The sequence below is a fragment of the Mobula hypostoma genome, chromosome 5, assembly GCF_963921235.1.
Source record: "Mobula hypostoma chromosome 5, sMobHyp1.1, whole genome shotgun sequence".
In the NCBI taxonomy this organism is placed as follows: domain Eukaryota; kingdom Metazoa; phylum Chordata; class Chondrichthyes; order Myliobatiformes; family Myliobatidae; genus Mobula; species Mobula hypostoma.
The window spans coordinates 26,052,839-26,078,892 of NC_086101.1; the positions used below are offsets into that span (position 1 = coordinate 26,052,839).

The 26,054-nt window shown below is 41.7% G+C and overlaps 1 protein-coding gene across 1 annotated transcript in view; it reads right to left on the reverse strand.

Moving 5' to 3' along the window:
* The window catches only part of LOC134347292 (uncharacterized), an 87,539-nt gene that overhangs the window by 34,558 nt on the left and 26,927 nt on the right, over positions 1 to 26,054 (reverse strand). The window contains exons 2-6 of the mRNA XM_063049692.1: positions 23,900 to 24,168; positions 21,058 to 21,128; positions 19,944 to 20,366; positions 6,825 to 6,914; positions 991 to 1,046 (exon numbers count right to left, since the gene is read on the reverse strand). Coding sequence (XP_062905762.1) covers positions 991 to 1,046; positions 6,825 to 6,914; positions 19,944 to 20,366; positions 21,058 to 21,128; positions 23,900 to 24,168 — 909 coding nt within the window. The remainder of the gene's footprint in view (positions 1 to 990; positions 1,047 to 6,824; positions 6,915 to 19,943; positions 20,367 to 21,057; positions 21,129 to 23,899; positions 24,169 to 26,054) is intronic.

Here is a 26,054-nt window from a genome sequence, read left to right on the forward strand (position 1 = left end):
ATCACCCACAACAGTATCCAGAACAGTATGTCCACAGGGATGCACTGCGCTAACTGCTCTAACTGCTTATTCACATATCCATTTCTCCTTATTGTCACCCAACTGCACGCCTCCTGCAACTTAGGGGTGACTACATTCCTGTAACTCTGATTGATTGATCTCCTCACTCTCCCGTACAAGCCAAAGGTCATCCAGCTGCTGCTGCAGATCTCTAACACAGTCTCCAAGGAGCTGCAGCTGGATACTCTTCATACAAATGTAGTTCCCTGGAAGACTCTGGGTCTCCGAGGACTCTAACGTTCAGCATAAAGAAACACAACAGCCATTAACTACACTAGGTACAGTAAAAGGGAAAAAGAAAGGGAAACCTGACAGAAGGTTACCAACAGCCAGCACCTCATTTGAGCTCAAACCTCCTTTGAGCCAAAGCATGACACTCCTACTCTCACCACTGGCCTACTCCCGCTTGTCCCTTCTGTATTTTAATTAAGTGACGCCGAGCTACAAGAAATCTCATCACTGTGGTCTGTTCCTGCTGCTGATTTGGCCGTTAGACTGCCCTACCATATGCTCTTCCTCACAGTCTCACTACACACTGCATCAACTGATTTGTGCACGAACTTCTCCATCCGCAATCCTATCACTCTAGTTCACAGACGGCTGCCAAATGAATTTAAACCCTCTCCAAAAGCTCCAGAAACATATTCTCAGAAGAGATCCCAATGTTCTAGAAATCTGAAATCCCGTCACCTGCACCAATTGCTCAGCCAAATCATCCTATTCTTATCCTCTCTGGCATGTGGCACAAGCAGCAATCCATAGATTACTACCCAGATGGTCCTACTTTTCTGCTTCCTACAACTTGTTATACATAATACAACTTTGTGTTAGTGCTTTGACAATGCCAGCATATCTGAAAGTTTGGGAATAATTCAGGAACCAAACAGCCAAGTTTGTAAAACAATATGCTAAATACATTATTTTACTTACCTGGTGATAATGTGGAGTACTGATTTTTCCTGTTTGTCCCTGGGCTTGTTTGCAACCTGAAGAGAAAAACCTTTGTTAATGATCGGGTATGCATAACCACTTGTTGGTTGCATTACAATCATGCAATAATTGCACATACAAGAAAAATCTGAAACAATGTGGGTGTATAGTTGTGCATTTTTCAGATTACTTCTGTTAGCTTCCATTGAACGTCTGTGGAAAGCCTAGTTGCTCCTTGCAGGATTGTAATGATGAGTGATAATTTCCTTTTCTGAGGAATAGCATATGTTTATTGCTTGCTGAATGTCAACTTTGGTGAAGTTCATCTATTTATATTTAACCAGAATATTGACTACACTCCTTGAATCATTTCTGAGTTTAGCAACCCAGAACAGTCACAACTAGAACAGGAGCATGATAGAATGTTCTGATCATTTTGAGTAAATAATGTACCTCAAGCTTAATAGGGTTTTATTTAAGAAGACAGCAATAATTTCAAAATGGTTGAAGTGCTCAATACCAACATTGCATGGGTTATTACAGCAGTGGATGAGATAAAATGCCAGAAAGTGAAAAGTGAAGCAAGCAAGCAAATTAAAGCAAGCTGCAATACAATACTGAAATAAGTTAATAAACAAAATAACGAGACTATTGTACTATTCCCTCTAAGCTGAGCGAGTGCGCAGCCATGCAGTAACTGAAATGCACCTGTGTCTAGAGCTTCTTTTGCCATGCAGCAGAAATTCTTTTATATATTTCTAATATAATTTTGAAATCTACATTGATATAATTCTGAAATATCCTGTGATTAATCATGTTATATTAACATGATAAAAAAGTAAATCCCAGCTGCACAGCAAACAGATACGTGCATGGAAGCATTTCAGTTCCTCTGAGGCTGTGCACCCACGTACCTTAAAAGGTAGTCTGGACCACCGATTGATAAATCTCTGGAACCTGGTTTCATCCAACAGTTTTAAAAAATGGAGGAGGAAATTCATGGTTTACTTCTCACAAACCTAAAAACAGTTGTCTTTTGGGATTTCCCACTTCTATTTGCACACTATTGATACCATTGACTATTTTTAAATAGTGAGAGTTTGTCAGGGAGGTCTCGTAAAAGGCATTAGCACCATCTGTGAATGATTGTATTTCTGGATGCGTCCAATATAATTATTCTTATTTAGCGCCGTCCTGTAGACTCACATAGGTAGATATAGTCTTGTCTCCTTGAGCAGGGTCTTTCTCTCAAGATGTGGCAAAGGTCACTGGCAGTGACAATTTGGAATGATACAAATGCTGGTAGGACGAGAGTGACTGTGAACTGTGAACTCACGTATATCACCAACGACAACAAATGAAGTTTAACCACTGATCTGTAAAGAACAGAGTGTCCAGGGAGAAGTTATTATTCTCTGAGTCTCTATATGAACTGTTAAATTTCTGTTAAATTGCTGTTGATATAATTTAAGTTTTGCATTCAGTGAATGCAAGGAATAATCAAGCACCGATTCAAAAGTGAGGTAAATATCCTGGCAGCTTCCCCGGAACCACAAAAATGTATCTATGTTTGATAGGCACTGAGTTAACCTCATTGTCCTTGGATAAGAACACATAATTGGCTGAGATTCAAAAGACAGAGGAGCAATTTTGTGTGATTATGGATATAGCTTGTGATTTTCCATCATCCATCTCTTTATACTGAGGGTGCACATCTCCAATCATCTGGTCCTTTGAATTGTTTGTTGCTCTATCTGGAAAAATCTCCACATTGCTTAATTCCGAGCACAACATGGCAGGAATATCTAAGAATGTGTATAGGTTCATAAAAGTGGCACTTTTGTTCAACAGGGTAAATTCTAGGGACCACTTGCACCTACTGCACGTGTTCCCTTGTATTAAAGGTGACTAAATTAAGTGATTAAGCAATTTGATGTCTCAGAAAGTCTGGATTAGAGGAACATAGCTTTAAAAATAGAGCAGGACTGGTTCCAGAAGGCACATTTTCAACTGGTGGGTAATAAAAATTTATATATCATTCTCCTCAGACCACTGAGACCCAGTCACATAAAATTTTGAAAATAAAACTAAAGTAACCAGATGAAATTATGGTACAGGTGGAAATGGCTTGAAGGACTATCATTGCTCACCTAATGAAAACACTGACCTTCCTAAAGATATTGCATGGGATTATATATCATTGAAACAGACTCAGACAAATCTGCTCATGCTGGTGCTCATGCTCCATTTTCGATTAGACCATAGAGGTCAAAAGACGATCAGATATAGGAGCAGAATTAGGCCATTTGGCCATTGCACCTGCTCTGCTATTTCATCATGGCTGATCCATTGCCCTCTCAGCCCCAATCCCATATCCAGGTGGGTGATGGTTGTATGAGCAGCTGGTGCATATTATCATTCCAGTTCATGAGACCACTGATGACAGGCAGAGACTCTCAGAGGAGTATTGAAAATGGCTGGGGTCAGTCATCTTGTAAATACACTGTAAAGAAGAAGGTAGTGGTAAACTACTCCTGTCAAAAACTTTGCCAAGAACAATCATGGTCATTGTTAAAACCATGATCACCCGCGTCATACGACACTGCACACAATAATGATGATGCTACATAATTATCAGGGTTATACATAAAGCAAGCAGGCTTTTTCCACTGAGGTTGGGAGAGACAAGAATTAGGGCCATGGGTTAAGGGTGAAAGTTATATGTTTAAGTAGAACATGAGGAGAAAATTCTTCACACCGAGGGTGTTGAGAATGTGGAACATGCCCCCAGCAGAAGTGTTGTATGCAGTTTCAATTTCACAATTTAAGAGAAACTTGGATAGGTATGCAGATGGGAGGGGTATGGAGGGATAGGTTTTTGTCCAGATCGATCGGACTAGTAAGATTAAGAGTTTGGCATGGACTTGATCTGCCAATGGGTCTGTTTCTGTGCTGTAATTTTCCATTACTATGACCCTGTAACTACTGGAAAATAGCTGTAAGTAAACTTTAGAATTTGGTCAAGGATGTTTGGTTGAAATATCTGGTTCCATGTAGTTAAATCAAATCCTCAGAACTGATTCAGATTGTTAATCTGGTTCTCCTCACAATTAGTGAGAAATCTGTAGTTATTGAAGCAGTAGCTCCTTAATTTCCACCACATGTAGGATTGCATTAACCACAATAATAATCCTCATAAATTATTTATATATTGAGGTACATTTGTACATACATAGGTGATGACAAATCTTTGCTCCCTGATGAGCTAAATGACTTTTATGCTGGGTTTAACCATCAAAATATGGAGGCACCTACATACATTCCCACAGCCCCAATTACCCTGTGCTTTCAGTCTCTGAAGCTGGCATGAGAACGTCCTTCAGGAGGGGGAACCCAGCCCAGAAAAGTACCTGGCTGAGTACTAAAGACATGCATTGATCAACTGGCTGGAGTGTTCACCGATATCTTTAACCTCTCACTTCGGCAGTCTGAAGTACCCACTTGCTTCAAAGCAGGCTTCAATTATACCAGTGCCTGGGAAGAGTATGGTAACCTGCACATGACTATCATCAAGTAGAATATACATCCACACAGATGAAGAGATTTGAGAGATTTGCAATGAAACATATCAATACCCGACATTTCCTTGGCTCTTCACTCAATAATGGAACATCTGGATGCCTACATCAAGATGCTCTTCATTGACTACAGTTCAGCATTCAGTACTATCATTCTTCTAAACTAATCAATAAACTTCAAGACCAGGGCTGCAATACGCCCCTTTTTTGATTGGGTCCTCAATTTCATCACCAGCTACCTCAGTCAGTTTGGGTTGGCAGCACCTCGTCCACAATCACCATCAGCACAGGGGCAGCACAACGCAGTGTGCTTAGCCCCCTCCTCTACCTGCATTAAACTTATACCTGTGAAGACCAGCACAGCTCCAATTACATGTATCATTTGCTGATTACACCACTTTGTTCTCCGTATCAAAGGAGGTGACAAATCAGCATATAAGGAGGAGATTGAAAACATGGCTGAGTGGTGTGACAACAATATCTCACTCAATGTCAGCAAGACTGTGGAGATAATTATTGACTTCAGGAGGAGGAACCTGGAGATCCATAAGCCAGAATTCATTGGGGGATCAGCAACTTTAAATTCCTTTGTGTTATCATTTCTTTGGATCTGTACTGGGTTCAGCACATAAGTGCCATTATGTAGAAAGCACAGCAGCACCTCTATTTCATAGAATTTTTCAAAGATTCAGCATCTTTTCTAAAAACATTGACAAACACCTATAGATGGCTGGTTGTTTGGTTGCTTCATAGCCTGGCATGGAAATACCATAAGACCACTAAGACAATAAGATATAGGAACAGAAGTAGGCCGTTCGGCACATTGAGTCTTCTCCGCCATTCAATCATGGTCTGATCGAATTATTCCAGTCATCCCCACTCCCCTGCTTTCACCCTATACCATTTGATGCCCTGGCTAATCAGGAACCTATCTATCTCTGCTTTAAATACGCCAAATGACTTGGCCTCCACAGCCCACCCGTGAGACCACACCTGGAGTATTGTGTGCAGTTTTGGTCCCCTAATCTGAGGAAAGACATCCTTGCCATAGAGGGAGTACAAAGAAGGTTCACCAGATTGATTCCTGGGATGGCAGGACTTTCATATGAAGAAAGACTGGATGAACTAGGTTTGTACTCGTTGGAATTTAGAAGATTGAGGGGGGATCGGATTGAAACATATAAAATCCTAAAGAGATTGGACAGGCTAGATGCAGGAAGGTTGTTCCCGATGTTGGGGAAGTCCAGAACGAGGGGCCACAGTCTGAGGTTAGAGGGGAAGCCTTTTAGGACCGAGATTAGGAAAAACTTCTTCACACAGAGAGTGGTGAATCTGTGGAATTCTCTGCCACAGGAAACAGTTGAGGCCAGTTCATTGGCTATATTTAAGAGGGAGTTAGATATGGCCCTTGTGGCTACGGGGGTCAGGGGATATGGAGGGAGGGCTGGGGTGGGGTTCTGAGTTGGATGATCAGCCATGATCATAATAAATGGCGGTGCAGGCTCGAAGGGCCAAATGGCCTACTCCTGCACCTATTTTCTATGTTTCTATGTTTCTATTCCACAGATTTACCACCCTCTGACTAATGTGATTTCTCCACTAAAGTAATTTCCAATGTCCATGCACGGAAAAGACTTCAAAATGTAATGGATAGGCCCAAGTTCATAACGTGTGAAGCCCTCACAATAACTGAGCACATCTACACAGAATGCTACTGCAGGAAAGCACCATCTATCATCAAGGACCCTCACCATCTAGTCCATGCTTTCTCTTCAGTGCTGCCATAAAGAAGGTAGTACAGAAGCCTAAGGACCCACACCAACAGGTTCGGGAATAATTATTACCCCTCAACCAGCAAGCTCATGAACCAAGGGGATAACGTCACTCAACTTCACTCAACCCATCTCTGAACTCTGCCCACAATCTGTGGACTCTGTTTCAGGGACACTTCATCTCATGATTTTAATATTTATTGCTTAATTATTGTAAGCCATTATCATATTTTGTTTCTTTCTTTTTGTATTTGCAGTTTTTTTGATTTTTTTCTGCACATTGTTTGTTTGTTAGTCCTGTTTCGGTCTGGTCTTTTATTATTTCTCTTGTGTTTCTTGTATTTAATGGGATTGCCCACAAGTAAATGCATCTCAGATATGTATATATTGACGGATATGTAAAGCGACATTAAATTTACTTTAAACGAGAAAGTACTATACAAGCAGGATGTTTCCTGAAACTTGTTACAAAATGATGGCTTACCTCTTCTCACTTTCATGGTGAGATGCAAGGAGATAATAATAACAGCAATACCAATAGCTGGAAGGATGAATACAAGTGTTGAGTGTAGACCTATGCAGAAAAAGAAAAGAAAATGTGAAATAAAAGCTGATTTGATTTACCTGGATATTACCTGGTAATAAAACTGATCTGGTTTACCTGGACCGTGCGTATGCGCCGGTCGTGCATGCAGCCTGTAATAGCCGTTCCGAATAATTCTTACTTTTTCCTTCTTACTTTTTTAACTTACGTTATTTTTCGTATTTCTTTTTCACGGTAACACGTTGAAACTGAACCCTCTCTAACATGCTAGTAGAGAGAGTTTTATTTGGGTTTTTAGCGCTGGAAATAGTTACATTCCGACACGTCTCATTAGTGGGGCAGAAGCATGGTCACATTGTTTATTCCAGGGACCAGCTGATTGTGCTTATGCCGGCCGGTTTAGCGAGCAGAGCGGCGGACACCCCGACTGAAATCTGGAGGAAAACACACAGAGGATGCAAAGGGGGATCACAAAGGCGAGGAAAGAGGACCGAGTCGAGACAACAGAGACTTATGGAGAAGAGGAGTTCGGTGGGTAATAAAATGGACGAGTTGACGGCGCTAGCCAGGCGTCAGAGAACATTTCGGGAGTGCAGTGTTATGTGTTTTACTGGAACGGGGCTGCACGAGAACATACCCGATCAAAACTTTTCCATGGACGGCTTCCAGGTCGTTCGGGCTGAACGGAAGTGCACTGAGAGCGGCAAGCGTTAAGCAGTTAGGTGCTTACTGCTGTGGTTAAAAACGCATGGTGCAATCCGGGTCATATTACGATCGAGGAACGTGTTTTTAGACCGGATATTGAACTTTCTGCTGTTGGTCTCCGGCCATATTCCACCGAAATACAACATTGGGCGTCACGGGAGGTTGTTCCTGCCTGTAGCTATCGAACTTTGCAGCTCCTCCCGTGGACAGTCCGACACCCTGAGCCAATAGGCTGGTCCTGGACTTATTTCCATCTGGCATAGTTTTCACTTTGTTGTTTGATTGTTTGTAGTTTTTGTATTGCTGTATTTATGCTCTATTCTTGGTTGGTGCGGCTGTAACGAAACCCAATTTCCCTCGGGATCAATAAAGTATTTCTATCTATCTAAAAGTCTATTGACTTACACTGTGAAAATGCCCAATAATTGAATATAGTCAACTTACCGAGTAGATAATTGCAAATAATCAAACACTTTGAGATATAAATTTTATCTTTTTCTGCATTCTTTGCTCCTTTCATCAATCCCAGATAAATTAATTCTTATCCTGATATTATCCTGAGACACTTAAGTCCAGGTGCCTGTTTCCCACAGGTTGCCAATTAATATTTAGTGGGCAATGAACAAACAGGGATCTGGAGATAAAATCTTCTGTGAAGTTTAAGATTCAAAAAGCACGCTCAGTGGCCCAGATTCTCTCTTGGAATTATACAATGGAGATTGTATGAAGCAACCTTCAGTGTACAAAAAAAAACACTGTATAATATAATCTGATCCTTTGCTCTTCCTGAAATCTGTGTATTTCCCCCCACCCCCCAAATTTACCAGGCCTCAACCTCTGAAGGCTATACTCCAAAACAGGCTAAATATTTTCTCATGCTAATTGTTCCTTTTTTTACTCGGTCTCAGCATACCATAAAATAAAGTTTGACACTTTGCATCCCAGCCGCCCTTAATAACCATGACATAATACAGTGTCAGTTTTATCCATAAGTACACCTGCAAACTGTTATGAATAGATTCGTGTTAATGAAGCTGGGTGAGTTCATGCCCCTACTTAGCTCTATCCAAGTAAACAGTTGTGATTGGTCATCCTTTGGAACTTTAGGAGTTTCTGGTCATTCAATAATTTTACATACTGTTATATTGTGGACTTGCAAACATCATTTCCAAATCATTTCAAACCCCAAATGATTTCTGGGATTTTACTTCCTAATGTATCACATGACAGAAATCGAGATAGAACAGAATATGAGCACATCTTAAAGAGAAAATGAAATCAGATTGGAGTCTAACCTTTCCCAATTGAAGTAAAAATCACGAGTGTGAGCGCAAGAGAAAAAGGGAAATCAATGGAGGATCATATTGTTTCGATGGCTCTGAAAGCTAGCATGGTTTGGTCTTCTCAAAGGAACATTTTGCGTGTCAAATCTGTTAGAATTATTTGAACAAGTAACAAGCAGGATAGGCAAAGGAGAATAAATTGATATTGTGCACTTGAACTGTCAGAAGGCCTTTGACAAGGTGCCAGATATGAAGCTGCTTAACAAGCTATGAGCCCATAGTATTGCAGAAAAAATTCTAGACTGGATGAAGCAATGGCTGCATTGGAGGAGGCAAGGGGAGCCGTTTCTGGCTGGCTGCTGGTGACCAGTGTTGTTCCACAATGGTCTGTCTTTGGACTGTTTCTTCTTACGTTATATGCCAATAATTTGTATGATGGAATTAATGGTCTTATTGCAATTTTTTGCAGATAATATGAATATAGGTGGAGGTTCAGGTAGATTTGAACAAGTAGAAAGGCTATGGAAGGACTTAGACAGATGAGGAGAATGGTGAAATAAGTGGCAGATGGAATACGGTGTCAGAAAGTGTATGCTCATGCACTTTCGTAGAAGGAAAGAAATAGCTGGCCATTTACTAAATGCAGAGAAAATACAAAATATGAGATGCAAAGGGACTTGGGAATCCTTGGGAAAGATTCCATATAGGTTAATCTGCAGGTTGAGACAGTGGTGAGGAAGGCAAATGCAATGCTAACATTCAGTTCAAGGTGACTTGGATATAAGAGCAGGGATATAATTTTAAGACTATATAAGGCACTGGTGAGAGCATAACATCACAAGATATAGGAGAGGAATTAAGTCATTTGGCCTTTCAAGTCTGCTCTGCCATTTCATGATTGATATCAACTCTCTGTAATGTGCCTGGAGGTTGTGGAAGTGAGCGACGTCCTCAATGAATACTTCTCTTCGGTAATAACCAATGAGAGGCAACTTGATGACGGTGAGGAAAACCTGAGTGATGTTCGGAAGCCTGTTGATATTAAGGGAGAGGAGGTATTGGAGTTGTTAAAACACATTAGGACGCATAAGTCCCCGGGGCCTGACAGAATATTCCCCAACTGCACCACAAGGAGCGGGAAGAGATTGCTGAGCCTCTGGCTAGGATCTTTATGTCTTCATTGTCCACGGGAATGGTACCGGAGGATTGGAGGGAGGCAAATGTTGCCCCCTTGCTCAAAAAAGGTAGTAGGGATAGTCCGGGTAATTATAGGCCAGTGAACCTTACGTTTGTAGTGGGAAAGCTGTTGGAAAAGATTCTTAGAGATAGGATCTATGGGCATTTAGAGAATCATGGTATTATCAGGAACAGTCAGCATGGCTTTGTGAAGGGCAGATCATGTCTAACAACCCTGATAGAGTTCTTTGAGGAGGTAACCGGGCATATAGATCAGGACAGTGCAGTGGATGTGATCTACATGGATTTTAGTAAGGCATTTGACAAGGTTCCACGTGGTAGGCTTATTCAGAAAGTCAAAAGGCATGGAATCCAGGGATATTTGGCCAAGTGTATTCAGAATTGAAGGCAGAGGGTCGTAGTGGAGGGAGTAGATTCGGATTGGAGGGTTGTGACTAGTGGCGTCCCACAAGGATCGGTTCTTGGGCCTCTAGTTTTCGTGATTTTTATTAACGACTTGGATGTGGGGGTTGAAGGGGGTGTTGGCAAATTTGCAAACGACACAAAGGTTGGTGGTGTTGTAGATAGTGTAGGGGATTGTCAAAGATTGCAGAGAGACATTGATAGGATGCAGAAGTGGGCTGAGAAGAGGCAGATGGAGTTCAACCCAGAGAAGTGTGAGGTGGTACACTTTGCAAGGACAAACTTCAAGGCAGACTACAAAGTAAATGGTAGGATACTTGGAAGCGTGGAGCAGCAGAGGGATCTGGGGGCACATACCCACAGATCCCTGAAAGTTGCCTCACAGGTAGAAAGGGTAGTTAAGAAAGCTTATGGAGTGTTAGCTTTCACAAGTCGAGGGATAGAGTTTAAGAGTCGCGGGATAATGATGCAGCTCTATAAAACTCTGGTTAGGCCACACTTGGAGTACTGTGTCCATTTCTGGTCGCCTCACTATAGGAAGGATGTGGAAGCATTGGAAAGAGTACAGAGGAGATTTACCAGGATGCTGCCTGGTTTAGAGAGTATGTATTATGATCAAAGATTAAGGGAGCTGGGGCTTTATTCCCTGGAGAGAACGAGGATAAATGGAGAGATGATAGAGGTATGGAAGATATTAAGAGGAATAGATCGATTGGACAGCCAGCGCCTCTTCCCCAGGGCACCACTGCTCAATACAAGAGGACATGGCTTAAAGGTAAGGGTTGGGAAATTCAAGCGGGATATTAGAGGAAGGTCTTTTACTTAGAGTGGTTGGTGCGTGGAGTTCACTGCCTGAGTCAGTGGTGGAGGCAGATACACTAGTAAAATTTAAGAGACTACTAGACAGGTATACGGAGGAATTTAAGGTGGGTGGTTATATGGGAGGCAGGGTTTAAGGGTAGGCAGAAATTTGTGGCCGAATGGCCTGTATTGTGCTGTACTATTCTATGTTCTATGTCTATGTTCTATATTCCAATTTTCCTCTCAGCTCCAGTCTCCTGTTTTATCCACTTATCCTTTCATGCCCTGACCGATCAAGAAAATATTAACCCTTGTCTATACTTTCCAGAATATCCAGAAACACTTGTCCTCCACAGCTGCCTATGGCAAAGAAGTCGACAGATTCCCCACTCTCTGGCTGAAGAAATTCCTCCTCATCTCCATTCTAAAAGGACACCCGTGTATTCTGAGAATGTGTCCTCTGGTCTTAGACTCGCCAGTCATTGGAAACATCCCCTCCTCATTCACTATAGCACGGCCTTTCGCCATTTGATAAATTTCAATGAGGTTACCTCTCATTCTTCTGAATTCTTTTGAATACGGGCCTAGACACATCAAACACTCTACATATGACAAACCATTCAATCCAAATGAGACTCTCTAGTGCTTTATAAAGCCTCAGCATTACATCCCAGTGGGCTCAACCAGAAGCTGCTCTAAAACGCCATAGTGTAGACAGTCTGGAAACTGCCCCTCCTGGAGTCCAGAACCAAAATGATTTTCCACGTCCATATTGAATTCCCCATGAATATTGTAATATTTCACTTCTGGCATTCATTTACTATCTCCTTTTGATAGAGTGGACGTGCTGAGAATGATTCCTCTGGTGGGAATGTCTAAGATAGAGGGCACAGCCTCAGAATAGAGGGTTACCCTTTCAAACTGGAGATGAGGAAGAATTTCTTTAGCACGAGAGTGGTGAATCTGTGTAATCTCTTGCCACAGACAGCTGTGGAGGCCAAGAGAAAAATTGGATCAGCCACGATGAAATAGTGGATCCGACTTGATGAGCCAAATAGCTTAATTCTCCTCCTTTATTTTATTACAGTCTTACAGTTGAGATGATCCGAATGTGGTTACACTAAAGGCAACTAAAGCCTTGGGCTACAAATGCCTCACAGTAAGGATCTGCCTTCCAAGTTTTGAGCAACATCCTGATACTTGAGTGTGAGAACACCAGAATCTCTTTCATCACAGACATTTAGTTGTTGTCATGAAAATGTACCATTTATTTTCCATTCTTCCTATCAAATTAAACAACTGCGCGCATTATCCACCATTTGTCATTGTTATTCACACACTTGAAATATATCTTGTTCACTCTATAACCTAGATGCATCCTTCTCAGAGTTCTCTTTCACACCCAGATTTGTTTTATCAGCAAACTCTGATATATTGAAAGGAAATATATTGATTCAGATGTTCTTCAAGCCCACCTTCAAATCTGTAATTGCTCTGTTAATTCCCACATACATTTTTCTTTACCATCAACTAACTCTCAACCCTACGAGTTCCTAGTTGTATTTCACCTTTTTATTATTGAATCAATTTTGAAAATCTAATTAGCCTGCATCTGTAACTCCCCTATATCTGCATGGCTGGTGAAAAAACCTGTGAGAACTTGTATAATAATGTACAACATTTCAGAAATCAGCCGTTTTCCTGACATCAGCCATTGCGGACAATTACAACAAATTAATATAAGAAAGAAATTGTAATTTCAGCAACAGAATCTCTATATTTTATTTTTCAAATGGTTTCTCTATGAACACTTTCAATAATTTAATTCATCTGCAGCAAATACAGTAGGGAAGAAGCTTGAGAACGCAGAACATAGAGCTCTACAGCACTTTACAGATCCTTCGGCTAACGATGTTGTGTAGACCATGTAACCTACTCTAGAAACTGAATTTCCCTACCATATAGCCCTTTATATTTCCAAGCTCCATGTACCTATTAAGAGTCACTTAAAAGACCCTATTATATCCACCTCTACCACCATCATTGGCAATGTATTCCATGGACCCACCAATCTCTGTATGAAAAACTTACCTCTGACATCCACCTTGTACCTACTTCCAAGGACCTTAAAACTACACCCCCTCGTGTTAGCCATTTCAGCTCTAGGAAAATGTCTCTGTAAATCCACATGATCAATGCCTCTCATCATCTTATACACCCTTAGCAGGACACCACTCATCCTCCATTCCTCCAAGGAGACGAAGCCAAGTTCACTCAACCTATTCTCATTAGGCATGCTCTTCAATCCAAGCGACATCCATAAAATATCCTCTGCATTCTCTGTATTGTATCCATATCCACATCGTTCCTGTAGTGAGGTGACCAGAACTGAACACAGTATTCCAAGTGGTCTCGAACTAGGGTCTTGTATAGCTGTTACATTACCTCATGGCCCTTAAACTCAATCCCATGGTTGATGAAGGCCAATACACCATATGCCCACTGTGAACCAGCGCAGCTGTTTTGAGTGTCCTATGGACACGGACCCAAAGAACTCGCTGATCCTCCACACTGCCAAGATTCATAGTATTATGATTCATAGTAATATATTCTGTCTTCAAGTTTGACCCTCTGAAATGACCACTTCACACATATCTGTGTTGAACTGCATCTGTCATTTACCAGCCCAGTTCTGCATTCTATCAATGTCACGCTGTAACCTCTAAAAACCCTCCAGACCATCCACAACACCCCCAACGATGGTGTCATTAACAAACTTACTAACCCATCCTTCTACTTACTCATCCAAGTCATTTTCAAAAATCGCAAAGAGGAGGGGTTCCTGAACAGATCCCTGCAGAACACCACTGGTCACCATCCTCCATGCAGAATGTGAACCATCTACACCTACCCTTTGCCTTCTGAGGGCTAGCCAATTCTGGCTCCACAATGGAAGGTCTTCTTGGAACCCATATCTCATTATTTTCTGAATGAACCTCACACTGGGAACCTTATCAAAATCCTTGCTGAAATCCATGTACACTATCTGTACTACTCTATCTTCATCAATGTGTTTTGGTACATCCTCAAAGAGCTCAGTCAGGTTCGTAAGACATGTCCTGCCCTTCACAAAGCCAGGTTGACCATCCCTAATTAAATTATGTCTTTCCAAATGCTCATGAATCCTGCCTCACAGTATCATCTCAAAGAACTTGCCCACCACTGAAGTAAGACTCGCAGTTCTAAAATTGCCTGGGTTAACTCTACTCCCTTTCTTGAACAAGAGAACAATGTTTGTTACATCCCAATCCTCTGGTACTTCTTCTGTTCCATTTGACAATGCAAAGATCATCGCCAGAGGTCAGCAATCTCCTCCCTCGCTTCCCACTGCAGCCTGGGGTATAATTTAATACCTTTCAAAAGCTCCAGCGTATCGTATTTCTTTATTTCTGCTCACTCAAACATTTCAGTCCACTGTAAGTCATCCGCACAATTGCCAAGGTCCTTTTTACTGGAGAACTACTGAAGCATTAAGTACCTCTGCTACCTCCTCCGGCTCCATGCACATGTTTCCACACTCGCTCCTGATTGGTCTTACGCCCAAAAGGCTCATCCTCGGGCTCTGCATATACTTGTACAGCACCTTGGGGATTTCCTTAACCGTGCTCGCCAAGGCCTTCTCATGGTCCCTACTAGCTCTCCTAATTTCATTCATAAGTTCCTTCCTGGCACCCTTGTAACATTGTGTCAGCATTTCGTTTCTAAACTAGATTTTCTACATCCTTTGTACACCATTGTTCTTTTACTCTACCGTCCTTCTCCCGCCTTAATGCACAATGTCATGCAAACGTTCCCTGCACATTTGTCACATACCTGCTGTGCAATTCCCTGAGAACATCTGTTCCCAATTTATGTTCTCAAGGTTCTGCCTAATAGCGCCATATTTTCCCCTACCCCATTTGAATGTTGTCCCAAATTGTGTGTTCCTATCCCTCTCCATCAGTACGGTAAAAGGACACAGAGTTGTGATCGCTACCTTCAAAATGTTCTCTCACCCAGAAATCTAACACCTGACCAAGTTCATTTCCCAATACCAGATCAAGTACAGCCTCTGACAAAGTTGGTTTATCTACATATTGCGTCAGGAAATCTTCTAGAACACACCTAAAAAATGCCACCTTATCTAAACACCTTGCTCTAAGAAGATGCCAGTCAATATTAGAAAGTTAAAATCACCCATCACAGCAACCTTATTATTATTGCACCATTCCAGAATCTGCCTCCCTACCTGTTCATCAATGTCTCTGTTACTATTGGGGAGGGACAATAAAAGCAGGAAGTTATTGCCCCTTTCCTGTTTCTGACATCCACCCATAATGACTCAGTATACAATCCCTCCATTTCTTCATTCTTTTCTGCAGCCGTGATAACATCCCTGATACACAATGCCACTCCCCAGCACTTTAGCTTCCCTCCCTTTCCTTTTTGAACTTTTTGAAACATTTAAAGCCCGTCACATTCGGCAGTCATTCATGCCCTGAAGTCTCTGTAATAGCCGCAACATCATAGGTCCACAGATTGATCCACGCTGTAAATTCATCTGTCGTGCTTATAATCCTCCTTGCACTAAAATAGGCATATTTTAAACCATCTGGCTGAGTGCATCTTTAATCTACCATCTGCTTATCCTTCCTCAAAAACATCTTACAAGCTGTCTGTACTTGTGCGCCGACAGCCTCATCCTCAGCCTCTTCCTTTCAGTTCCCACAGCCCCTGCAAATCTAGTTCAAACCCCCCTTAATAGCATTAGCAAACCTCCCTCCCAGGGTATTGTTTTTCTCCCAGTTCAGGTGCAACCTATCCCAGTTGTACAATGACCCATCCCCGAGTAATTGTACCAATAATCCAACAACATGAAACCCTCCTCCCTGCACCATCTCCTCAACCACACATTCAGCTGCGCTATCCTCCACGAGCTAGTGACACCGAGGGTAATCCGAAAATTACCACCTTGGAGGACCTTCTGTACAGCCTCCTCCCTAACTCCCTAAACAAACTATGTCGGATCTCTACCCTTCTCCTGCCTATGTCATTGGTACCAGCATGTATCAAGGCCCTCTCCTTCATGACTATTCTGCAACTGCGAGACCCTAGCATCTGGGAGAACCCCTAACTATCGAATCCGCTATGTTTTTGTTCCGGCTGACTTTACCCTACCTTTCTGAGGCTCAGCGCCGACCACAGTGCTGTTGGTCTGACTGCGGCTGTCTTGTCCAGGTAGGTCATCCCCCTCAACAGTATCCAAATGGGTATACCTGTTGCTGAGGGGAATGGCCACAGGAGTACCCCGCACTGACTTCCTTCTCCCTTTACCTCTCTCGGTGTACACCCATCAAGTCTCAGAATACTGTACTCTGGGTATAGCCACCTGCTTAGAAGTCGTAGTTATCAACTGCTATGCCTCCCGGATGATCCTAAGGTCATCCAGCTACAGCTCCAACTCCGTAATGCGGACTTTCATGAGGTGGAGTTGGCTGCACTTCCCGCGGGTGTAGTAACCGAGGAGACTATCAGCTTCCATTAATTCCCACACCTACAGGAGGAGTATTCCACTGCCATATCTGCCATACTGTCTGCCCTGTACAATGGGTAACCAAGACCAAATCTTTCAATCTGTTTCTTTGGCCTTAACTTCTTCTTGTCGAAGTCCCTTGATTCGAAGCGCTCTGCTCCCGACGCTGATTGGTTCTCCGGAATGTCCGAACGCCCGAGAAACTTTCCTTTTATACAAGGTTTCCCGACATGCGAGTAACCTCCTCGGAGTACTGGGTTCCCGTCGTTGACTGAGCCTACATTTCATCTGCATTTACTTTAATGCTAATCTGATTAACAATTATTCACTGTTTTTTAAAAAAAGATTTATAACAACTTCTGGCACAAAAATGGAAATATGTTAGCGGAATTAAATTTGCAAGTTATCACACAATGATAGCGAACACAATATTAAATTAGGCCTCAGACATCCAGAAAATGGAACACAACGACAACGGAAAAACAAATCTCATTCTACCACAAAAAAAAACTGCATAAATCCTCTGACAAAGTTTTCTCTGGTGAATACTTATGCCTAAATGTATAAAGAAAATTAATTATGCAATGTTGTTGAACTTAAGGCAATCCTCTGCCCTTCTTTAACTGAGTCATAAATATCTCGAGGGTTAGTTACGGATTAACTTTCCAGCAAAGCTCATTTATCTTCATTACAGCATCTTTCTTTCTGCAAAACCCAAATTCACTTATATTCCAGGCACTAATCGATAAACTGCTCACTATCAAGTGTAGTGGAATCCACGTAATCATAATCTTTACTTCAAATATGTAGACTGATTTTACAATAGTGATAGAGTGATGTATCACAGACACTGGCTCTTCAGCTCACCATATCTACGCGAAAGTTTTTGTCCATCTACAACAATACCATTTGCCACATTAGATCTGTACCTTCCTCATTTTAACTGTTCAGGTATCTTGTAAATATCGCTTAAATATGGTTATGGTATCACACAATTGGATTAAAACATAGCGCACATTCCAACAGTTTCGTGTGCAGAATAAAATGACTTTGATGTATATTAACAGCTTACGTGAGCATAAAACCATCAGATAAGACCATAACATCATAAGATACAGGGGCAGAAGCAGGTCATTCGGCCCATCCAGTGTGCTCCGCCATTTAATCATGGGCTGATCCAATTCTTCCAGTCATCCCCACTCCCCTGCCTTCTCGCCATACCCTTTTATACTCTGACTAGTCAAGAACCTACCTATCTCTGCCTTAAATGCACCCAATGACCTGGCCTCCGCAGCCGCTTGTTGCAACAAATTCCACAGGTTTACCTCCTTCTGAAGAAAGAAATTTCTCCGTATCTCAGTTCTAAATGGATGTCCTTTAAGTCATGCTCTCTTGTCCTAAACTCCCCTACTGCGGGAAATCACTTTGCCATATCTAATCTGTTCAGGCTTTATTAACATTTAGAATGTTTCTGTGAGACCCCCTCCCCCTCCCCCATTCTCCTGAACTTCAGGGATTACAGCTCAAGAGCTGCTAGACTTTCCTCATACGGTAACCCTTTCATTCCTGGAATTATTCTCAGGAATCTTCTCTGAATCCTCTCCAATGTCAGTATACCTTTTCTAAATTATGTCATGATTGCAAAGTCCACAAAAGACAGAAGACATGAGAATCTGATAAACAAGGGGGTGTTCCAAAGTGCACAAGGACATAGAAAAACGTCACGGGCAGAAACAAGGCAGATGACATGTAACAGAAATATTAAAAGCAAGCAGGAAAGGTAGCATTTTAAATATAGTGCAAGATTACAGAGATGAAAGAAGTAATTTAGAAAAATATCTGAAGAGGCAGGAGAAATTGAGAAGTTGTAAGGTTCTGGGTTTATTTACAGGGCAGGATAACAAACAAAATTTGTGCACAGTGGCCAGACACATATGAATTTGTTCTGGTCTGAGAACAAAAATCTAGGGAAAATGTCAAAGCATTGAGAGGTGTTGAAGAATTCTGAAAACGTTCCCTGGAACAAAGGAGTCAGTTCCTTTAAGGTTTGCGTTTTTCTTAATTTTCCTACCGTAATGGAAAATGATGCTCAGAATCTTAAATGATTTCACAAAGTAAATAAGGAAAAATGACATTTTTTTGCAGAAAGATATGTAGAACAAGATTGGTGGTGAAGATAGAATTAAACAATTTTCAAATATTTTCAAAAGGATGTTGAAACACTCGCAGAGCTGTTGAAAAGGGCCGTAACAAAGAATTTAATCTCAAGGAGTTCACGCAGAAATCATACGCCAAATGGCTCTTTCTGAGGTAAAATTAACTTTATTTATTCCATTTCAATCCGATCAAAATACTTAAGAGGTAAATTATTCTACTTTCATGCAGATTGCTTTCCATACACCACAATGGATTTGTGAAAGGATATGTGTTAGAAAAGTTTAAAAAGCCTTGTGTTTGAAAAGTTCTCGCAGCATTCGGAGAACAAAGTATAAAAAATTCAAAACTTTGGACAAAGAGATGTCATCCACTATGGTTTAACAGAATAAATCCGCCAATTATTTTGACACCTATCCACACAAATCATTCTTTTTCCACTGATTTCTGGTGAGACTGCATCTGGAATATTGAATAGAGATTTTGTCTCTATAACGACCTATGATGAAAAGATTTCATCAATGTTTATCAGACTGATCCTTAAGATTGGTTATATGATGAGAGATTAAGCAGCCTAGGCCTACGCTGGAATTTAGAAGAACACTAAATCATCACAGCGAAACATATTCAGTAGGCTTCTATGGAACTGGACAGAATGAATGCAGAAACGTTTTTTTCCCCTGTTTGGAATGTCTAATCTAGTCCCATCCCGAAGAGCTGTAGGAGGGAATTGCTTTTCTAATAGGGACACGAAGCTTCAGTATCCTCCACCCAATGCAATGAAGATTGATCCGTCGGGTTTTGGTTCTTAAGTGAATCAAAGGTTTGCTGGAAAAGTGGGATATGGAAAATGAGTTGTCATGATCATATTCAATGCAGGAGCAGCCTCAAAGGGCTGAAAAGGTCTTTGAATGGAACTACCTCACTACTAGTAAAGGTACCAACCTTTAGTATTTCCAATGTCGGTTCCATTCCCAGTTTGGGACCTGCCGTCTATGTCGGTTCCACTCCGGGGCAGGACTCTCAATGTGAAGCTGCAATTTTCCGGACCCTTTGAGTGGCTGATGGATAATTCATAAATCCCGCTGTCGCTGATCTGTAAATCTCTCAGCAGCAAGGATGCATTCTCCGGAAAAAGCACAATACGAGTTTTATAATCATCAGAAATGGAAGGAGCCTGTTCACATCCAGTGAAAGTATCGTTTCTCTTCTCCGGGCAACGATAATTCGCGATTGTCATCCCTTTTCTGAACAATCTGATCCGCATATACGCTTGAAAATCTGAAACTATATGAGCGGCGGAGAAAAACACGGACTGGCCAACGGTCCCATTCACACGTTTCGGGTGCTCTCTCAGTGTTACAGCGACTGGGGGATATATAGTAATTATTTTAGTATAAATAAACAAAATCTTCGTAACGAAGTTATACTTTATTCCATGGTATAACCAACTACAACAAACATTCCATATATTTCATCACCACGTAATGTTCTTAGCTCCGATGAGCTTTACGGTGGAACTTGCTGAGACGTTCTCCGACACTAGTAATATTTATTATTAATCATAGACTGAAATCAATGGAAAGACCGTTAAGTGTGGCACCTAATTCCTGACGGTATACCAAATTATTTCCCGTATGCATCAACTCATGAAACTTGCGACGGTGTTTTGAGATTGTCTAAACTGATAACGTGCGCAGTCAGGTCCCTAATTTATTCTAGACAGTGTTGATTAAGTAATTTGTGATTCAGTGATTCAGTTCGGAATGAAAAAAAAGCACATACTGAGTTCAATCGGTCTATCCAGCAGGTATAGTTATTTGAAACACCTTTCGGCTTAGGATAGCTGCCTTCCCCATCCCCGACACGCACGCCCGCTCGTTTCCCTGCAGTTCTACATTATGTTACTTTAGCAAACCCGTTCTATTTATTCAATTGACAGTTCATCCCAGAACAGCACGTCGATCACGTATTATAGTATTAACTCCAATGAACACATCTAAATACTCAAGAAGTATTAAAATATATAATCTTATATGTCAGACGTGGAAGTTCTTACCGTTAACAACAAAGAGAAAAATGAAAAGAAAGGGGTTGCCCTTTCCAGAAGTCTCAACAAGTTGCATTTTTCTGCAGGTTGTGTTTAGGTGTTAAGATACATTGAATTTAGGTCAGGACACTTTTGGTGTTCTTTGCCCTCAACAAATCAACATCCGGGTTTATATTCATGAATGGGCGTTGCTTAACCCTATGAGCAGAGTCCTGACACTACGGTAATTTTACTTCCTGGAACGCTGACTATAGCTTCAGTACAACCTAGGCGACATACTGGTAAGATCTGTTTTAACCATTTGTACTTTTCATGGGCTTTCAGCCTGATATCAGAAAAAAAAAACGTGACAAATGAATGTCCGCATTAATGCAACTAACCAGCCATATACTGCTGGATGGCCGAAACGTTTGTGATTGAATATCTTTAGTGTGTTATCACTGCTGCAGTACGCAGGACATGATGACAGAATGAGGCTGGTGTCCGTTGAGGTTCAAGCTGCAGTGGTGTGAATTGCACTGAAAACAATTTCAGGACAGTTCCACCCTTAATTACATTGGCAAGGGGGAACGAGAGGGAATGACGGTCTGAGTTTTTTCCGTTGATCACTGGAGGACTGATCGAGCTCAGATTCATTTCAAATCGATATTTCAATCAATCTTAAGCAACCTAACACCCAACACTTTCAAAGAGAAAACGAACAATATGGAAACTTTAAACATAAGACATCTACAGATGTTGGAAATCCAGAGTAACACGAACAAAAAGTTGGAGGATTTAAGCAAGTCAAACGGCATCTGCGATAAGGAATAAAAAGTCGACGTTTCGGGCGTGGGGTCTTTATCTCTTTCCACAGATGTTGCCTGATCTGCTGAGATTCTCCAGCATTTTGTGTGTGTTTCTGGAATTCTAAATTTTTCCACCATAGCCTGAAGTCGGTCTATCTCTTGGGATCTAGAGTAACTAAGAATCAAACAAATATCCATGTTTACTTTACAAATAATAAGCTAACCATCACAAATCTCTGGGGTAGAGAATTCGAGAGATTTGTATCTCCTTTTACTAGTACACAGTATATAGATGTGAGGTGAAGTTGACATTTTGTAATGCTACATCTTTGCGCCGATGATACAAAGATGGGTGTAAGAGCGGGTAGTGTTGAGGAAAAATAGAGCCTGCAGAGAGACTTAGCTTAGGGAAATGGGCAAATAACTGGCAAGTGAAATATAATGTTGGAAAGTGTCACACATTTTGGTGGAAGAAATAAACGGACAGACTATTACTTAGATAGGGAGAAAATTCAAAATTCAGAAATGCAAAGAGTCTTGGGAGTCCTTGTGCAAGATACACTAAACGTTAACCTCCAGATTGAGTCGTTTGTGAAAAAGGAGAATACAATGTTGGAATTCAATTCTAGAAGTTAGAATATAAGAACAGGGATGTGATGTTGAGGCTCTATAAGGAACTTGTGAGACCACTCTTCGAGAACTGCTTGCAGTTTTGGGCTCTTTATTTTTTAAAAAGATATACTGACATTAGAGAGGTTTCAGAGAAGATTCAAGAGAATGATTCCAGGAATGAAAGTATTACCGTAAGAGGAACGTCTGGCAGCGCTTGGGCTGTATTCCCTAGAGTTTATGAGAATGAGTGGAGATCTTATACAAACATTCTGAATGTTAAAAGACCTAAACAGATTAGATATAGCAAAGTTATTTCCCATGATATTCCATTCTGGGACAAGAGGGCACGACTTCAGGATTTAAGGACACCCTTTTAGAACTGAAATCCGCAGAAATTACTTTGTGTCAGAGGGTGGTAAATCTGTGGAATTTGTTGCCACGAGCGGCTGCAGAAGCTACATCATCGGGTGTATTTAAGCAGAGATAGATAGGTGCTTGATTAGCCAGGGCATCAAAGGGTATGTGGTGAAAGCAGGAGAGTGGGGATGACTGGAAGAATTGGTTCAGCTTGTGATTGAAAGGTGGAGCAGACCAGATGGGCCGAATGGCCTACTTCTGCTCCTATATTTAATGGTCTTATGGTCTTATGACTCAAATGCAGGATCACACAGAGTCTCGGATGGGTTAACCAAAATTAAAAATTCTAATAACAACAGAGACTCAAACCCAATGGAACTTACAGTGCATTGGATAACTCGGATCAAATTGGCAGGAACATATCTCAGAAGGAATCAGGAGGACGGAGCAACGAGGGGGTTAGCACTTTTCCTTTACATACGTTTCACTGCGTGAAGGAATCTGTGCCCAGAAGATTAAATACCAGAGTCTTAATAAACTTAATAATATCCATTCTATTTACAGCTTAAGTTCAACATTCCTCAGTTGAGCACCTGCAAAGACTCGGGGAGAATTATCTATAAGTATTCGAGGACAATTGCAACTTAATGTAAACTAGACACCGCTTAACTACAAGACATAAAACACCCGAAGGGCAAAACACATTAGAATAAAACTTAATAAAACGCAGAGAAAATAATAAAGAACTCAGAGCCCTCAGAATGCTCTACCGATGACAGGTCGACCTGACAAAATCTCTCTCCGTAAGGCAGGCACCAGACTGCACAGAGCTACCTGGATGTAATTGATGGAATTCTCAGATAAGAGCAGGATCCAAAATATCCCTGGAAGGAATTGCACACCGTTCCTCCAGACCATATACCTCCGAGTCTGCGAAGTATTGTAATTGCCCTCTTAATTTCCGTAAACTAAGCGGTCTACCGACTGTGTGGACAGTTTCGCCGTCTGTGGTCGTTGGACGACGGAGGGTATCGGGGCCAAGGAGCTACAAAGGAAATGTTTTAATTTGGAATCATAAAGGTGGAACGAATTACCTGCGAAGTTGTAACATGTACATTACGCAGTCAATGGTTTTAAGGGGGTCCATAAAGCGATTGGTGAGTTTCCGCGAATCCAGTTTAAATGGAAACTGGACCAATACAGACTCGCTGACCAATATAGAAAGAAAGACCCAGCTGCTTCTTTCTCTAGCCTTGTTCTGTAGCCGGGCTAAATTCTCTGCCAGAGGCAATTTAGCCTTGAGCCACCTTTGTTTGCATCTCTGAACAAATTGTTCAGCTGAGAGGATCCCAACCTTTGCCGCCTGAAAACAAAATTAATGTTTAAAATAGATCATATTAATCTTGAAAGTTGAAGGGTATTGTGGGCGAAATCCTTCCAGACGAAATGGTCACTTAAGTGACCGATTTACCGAAAACAAGGCAGTGAAGGGTTCGCTCCAAGTCCTGGTTCGTCCTCTCAGTCCTCCACAGTACGAGGATGAATCCCCGAGGAAAAACTAGCAGCAGCCTCAATCAACACGAAAAATGGTTGCCAGACTTAAGAGATGAATCGGGGTCTGGTGTCCGAAGCAATATCAGAGGGAAAACCATGTATACGGAAAACCTGGGGCGTTAGAAATTCTGTGGTCTCTCGGGCTGGCGTCATTTTGATTGGAGGAACGAATCGTCGAGTGTTTGAAAATCTGTGCACCATAACTAAAACAGTGGTAAAGTAGTTTGATGCTGTCAGACTGATATTAAAATCTAAAGAAAGGGGAGGCCAGGGGCGGAAAGGAGTGTATAAGAGGCTGAAGCAGGTCTTGAGGAGGGGCATTAGGATCTTCGTTATGGGCACAGAGGTCACAAGCTTGCACAATTATATTGAACCACCAATATCTTCTTCTTATCTCTACAGTTCATGAGATGCCGGGTTGACTCGATATCCTCGAAGTGTGACGCCATTTCGGAAACTCAGATTGCAACTCAGGCGGGACAAATAATCGACGAGGTGTACCACCTTCCCAAACCTGGTTATTCGTTTCTAGAGTTTGTCTGTCTTGAGAATCTGCATCCCACGGGAAGGCGGCCACTAATCTTTCTCCCGGTATAATGGATTCCAACCTCTCCAGCAGATCTGGTGGCTCGACTTGTTTTGATAAGGCGTCAGGTTTCTAAATTTTAGACCCAGGACGATGTGTTATAATAACATTTAAACGATTAAATCAAACACAATAACCGCCGGGTTTGCCGAGAATTCAGGCTTGTTGCCTCCTAAAGATAAGCCAAGTTTTATCATCCGTCCACATGCCGCCACTCTTCCAAAGCTAATTCCGCCACCAAGCTCCTGATTTCGTAATTCACCTCAGCTGATGACAAACATCGTGAAAAATAGGCACAGGGATGTCGATTCTGATCAGCTGCACATTTCTGAGATAAAACGTCACCCACTCCAATATCAGAGGCATCTACCTCAACATCGAAGGGTCGTTCAGGATCGGATGGACGTAGAATTGTGGTAGCAACAGAACGTTGTGAAGCTCTTTAAAATCTGCCTCTGCCTTAGCCTCCGGGTACCAACGGAAAAGCACGATGCCCTTTTGGCCAATTTCTTCAGAGGGTCGGCTATTGAGCTAATATTTCGAATGAACCTGAAAAAAAAATTGGGAACTCCAAAAACTATTAAACTAATTTAACAGAAGTAGATGGGGGTCAGTCTCGTCCTGTATGTACATGTGTTACTTGTTCCTGATAGGAGTGCGAAAAAAATCAAATTGTCATCGATGTACACAAACAGAATCTAGTTAAGCTTCCGGGGTCGAGTATGGAGCGAGTCGGTGCGTGTGAGTGTGGCTCCCGATTTTTATTGAAAATCTACCTGTTTATCTTCGCCGTATGCTCGAGATAACTGAATATTTACCATTGTGAACAACGCGGGACATAGCTGGACATTGAAATGGCCAGTAGAATGTACCTTCGAAGTAAAACTGGGGAAAAAGATAGCGAAGCCTCGAGCAAGAAGGCGGATGTTACAGTAATGGCGCCGTTGCTCGCTGCTGGAGCTGGACCCGGACCTGCCCTACCCGATGACTTGGAGAGGCTTCGTTTAGTACTTATTACTGACATGACACAAGCGGTGCATTTTGCCTTAAAAAGAGAACTTGAAGATGCTTTATCACCAGAGACTGCTACCATGGAACAAATTATGTCT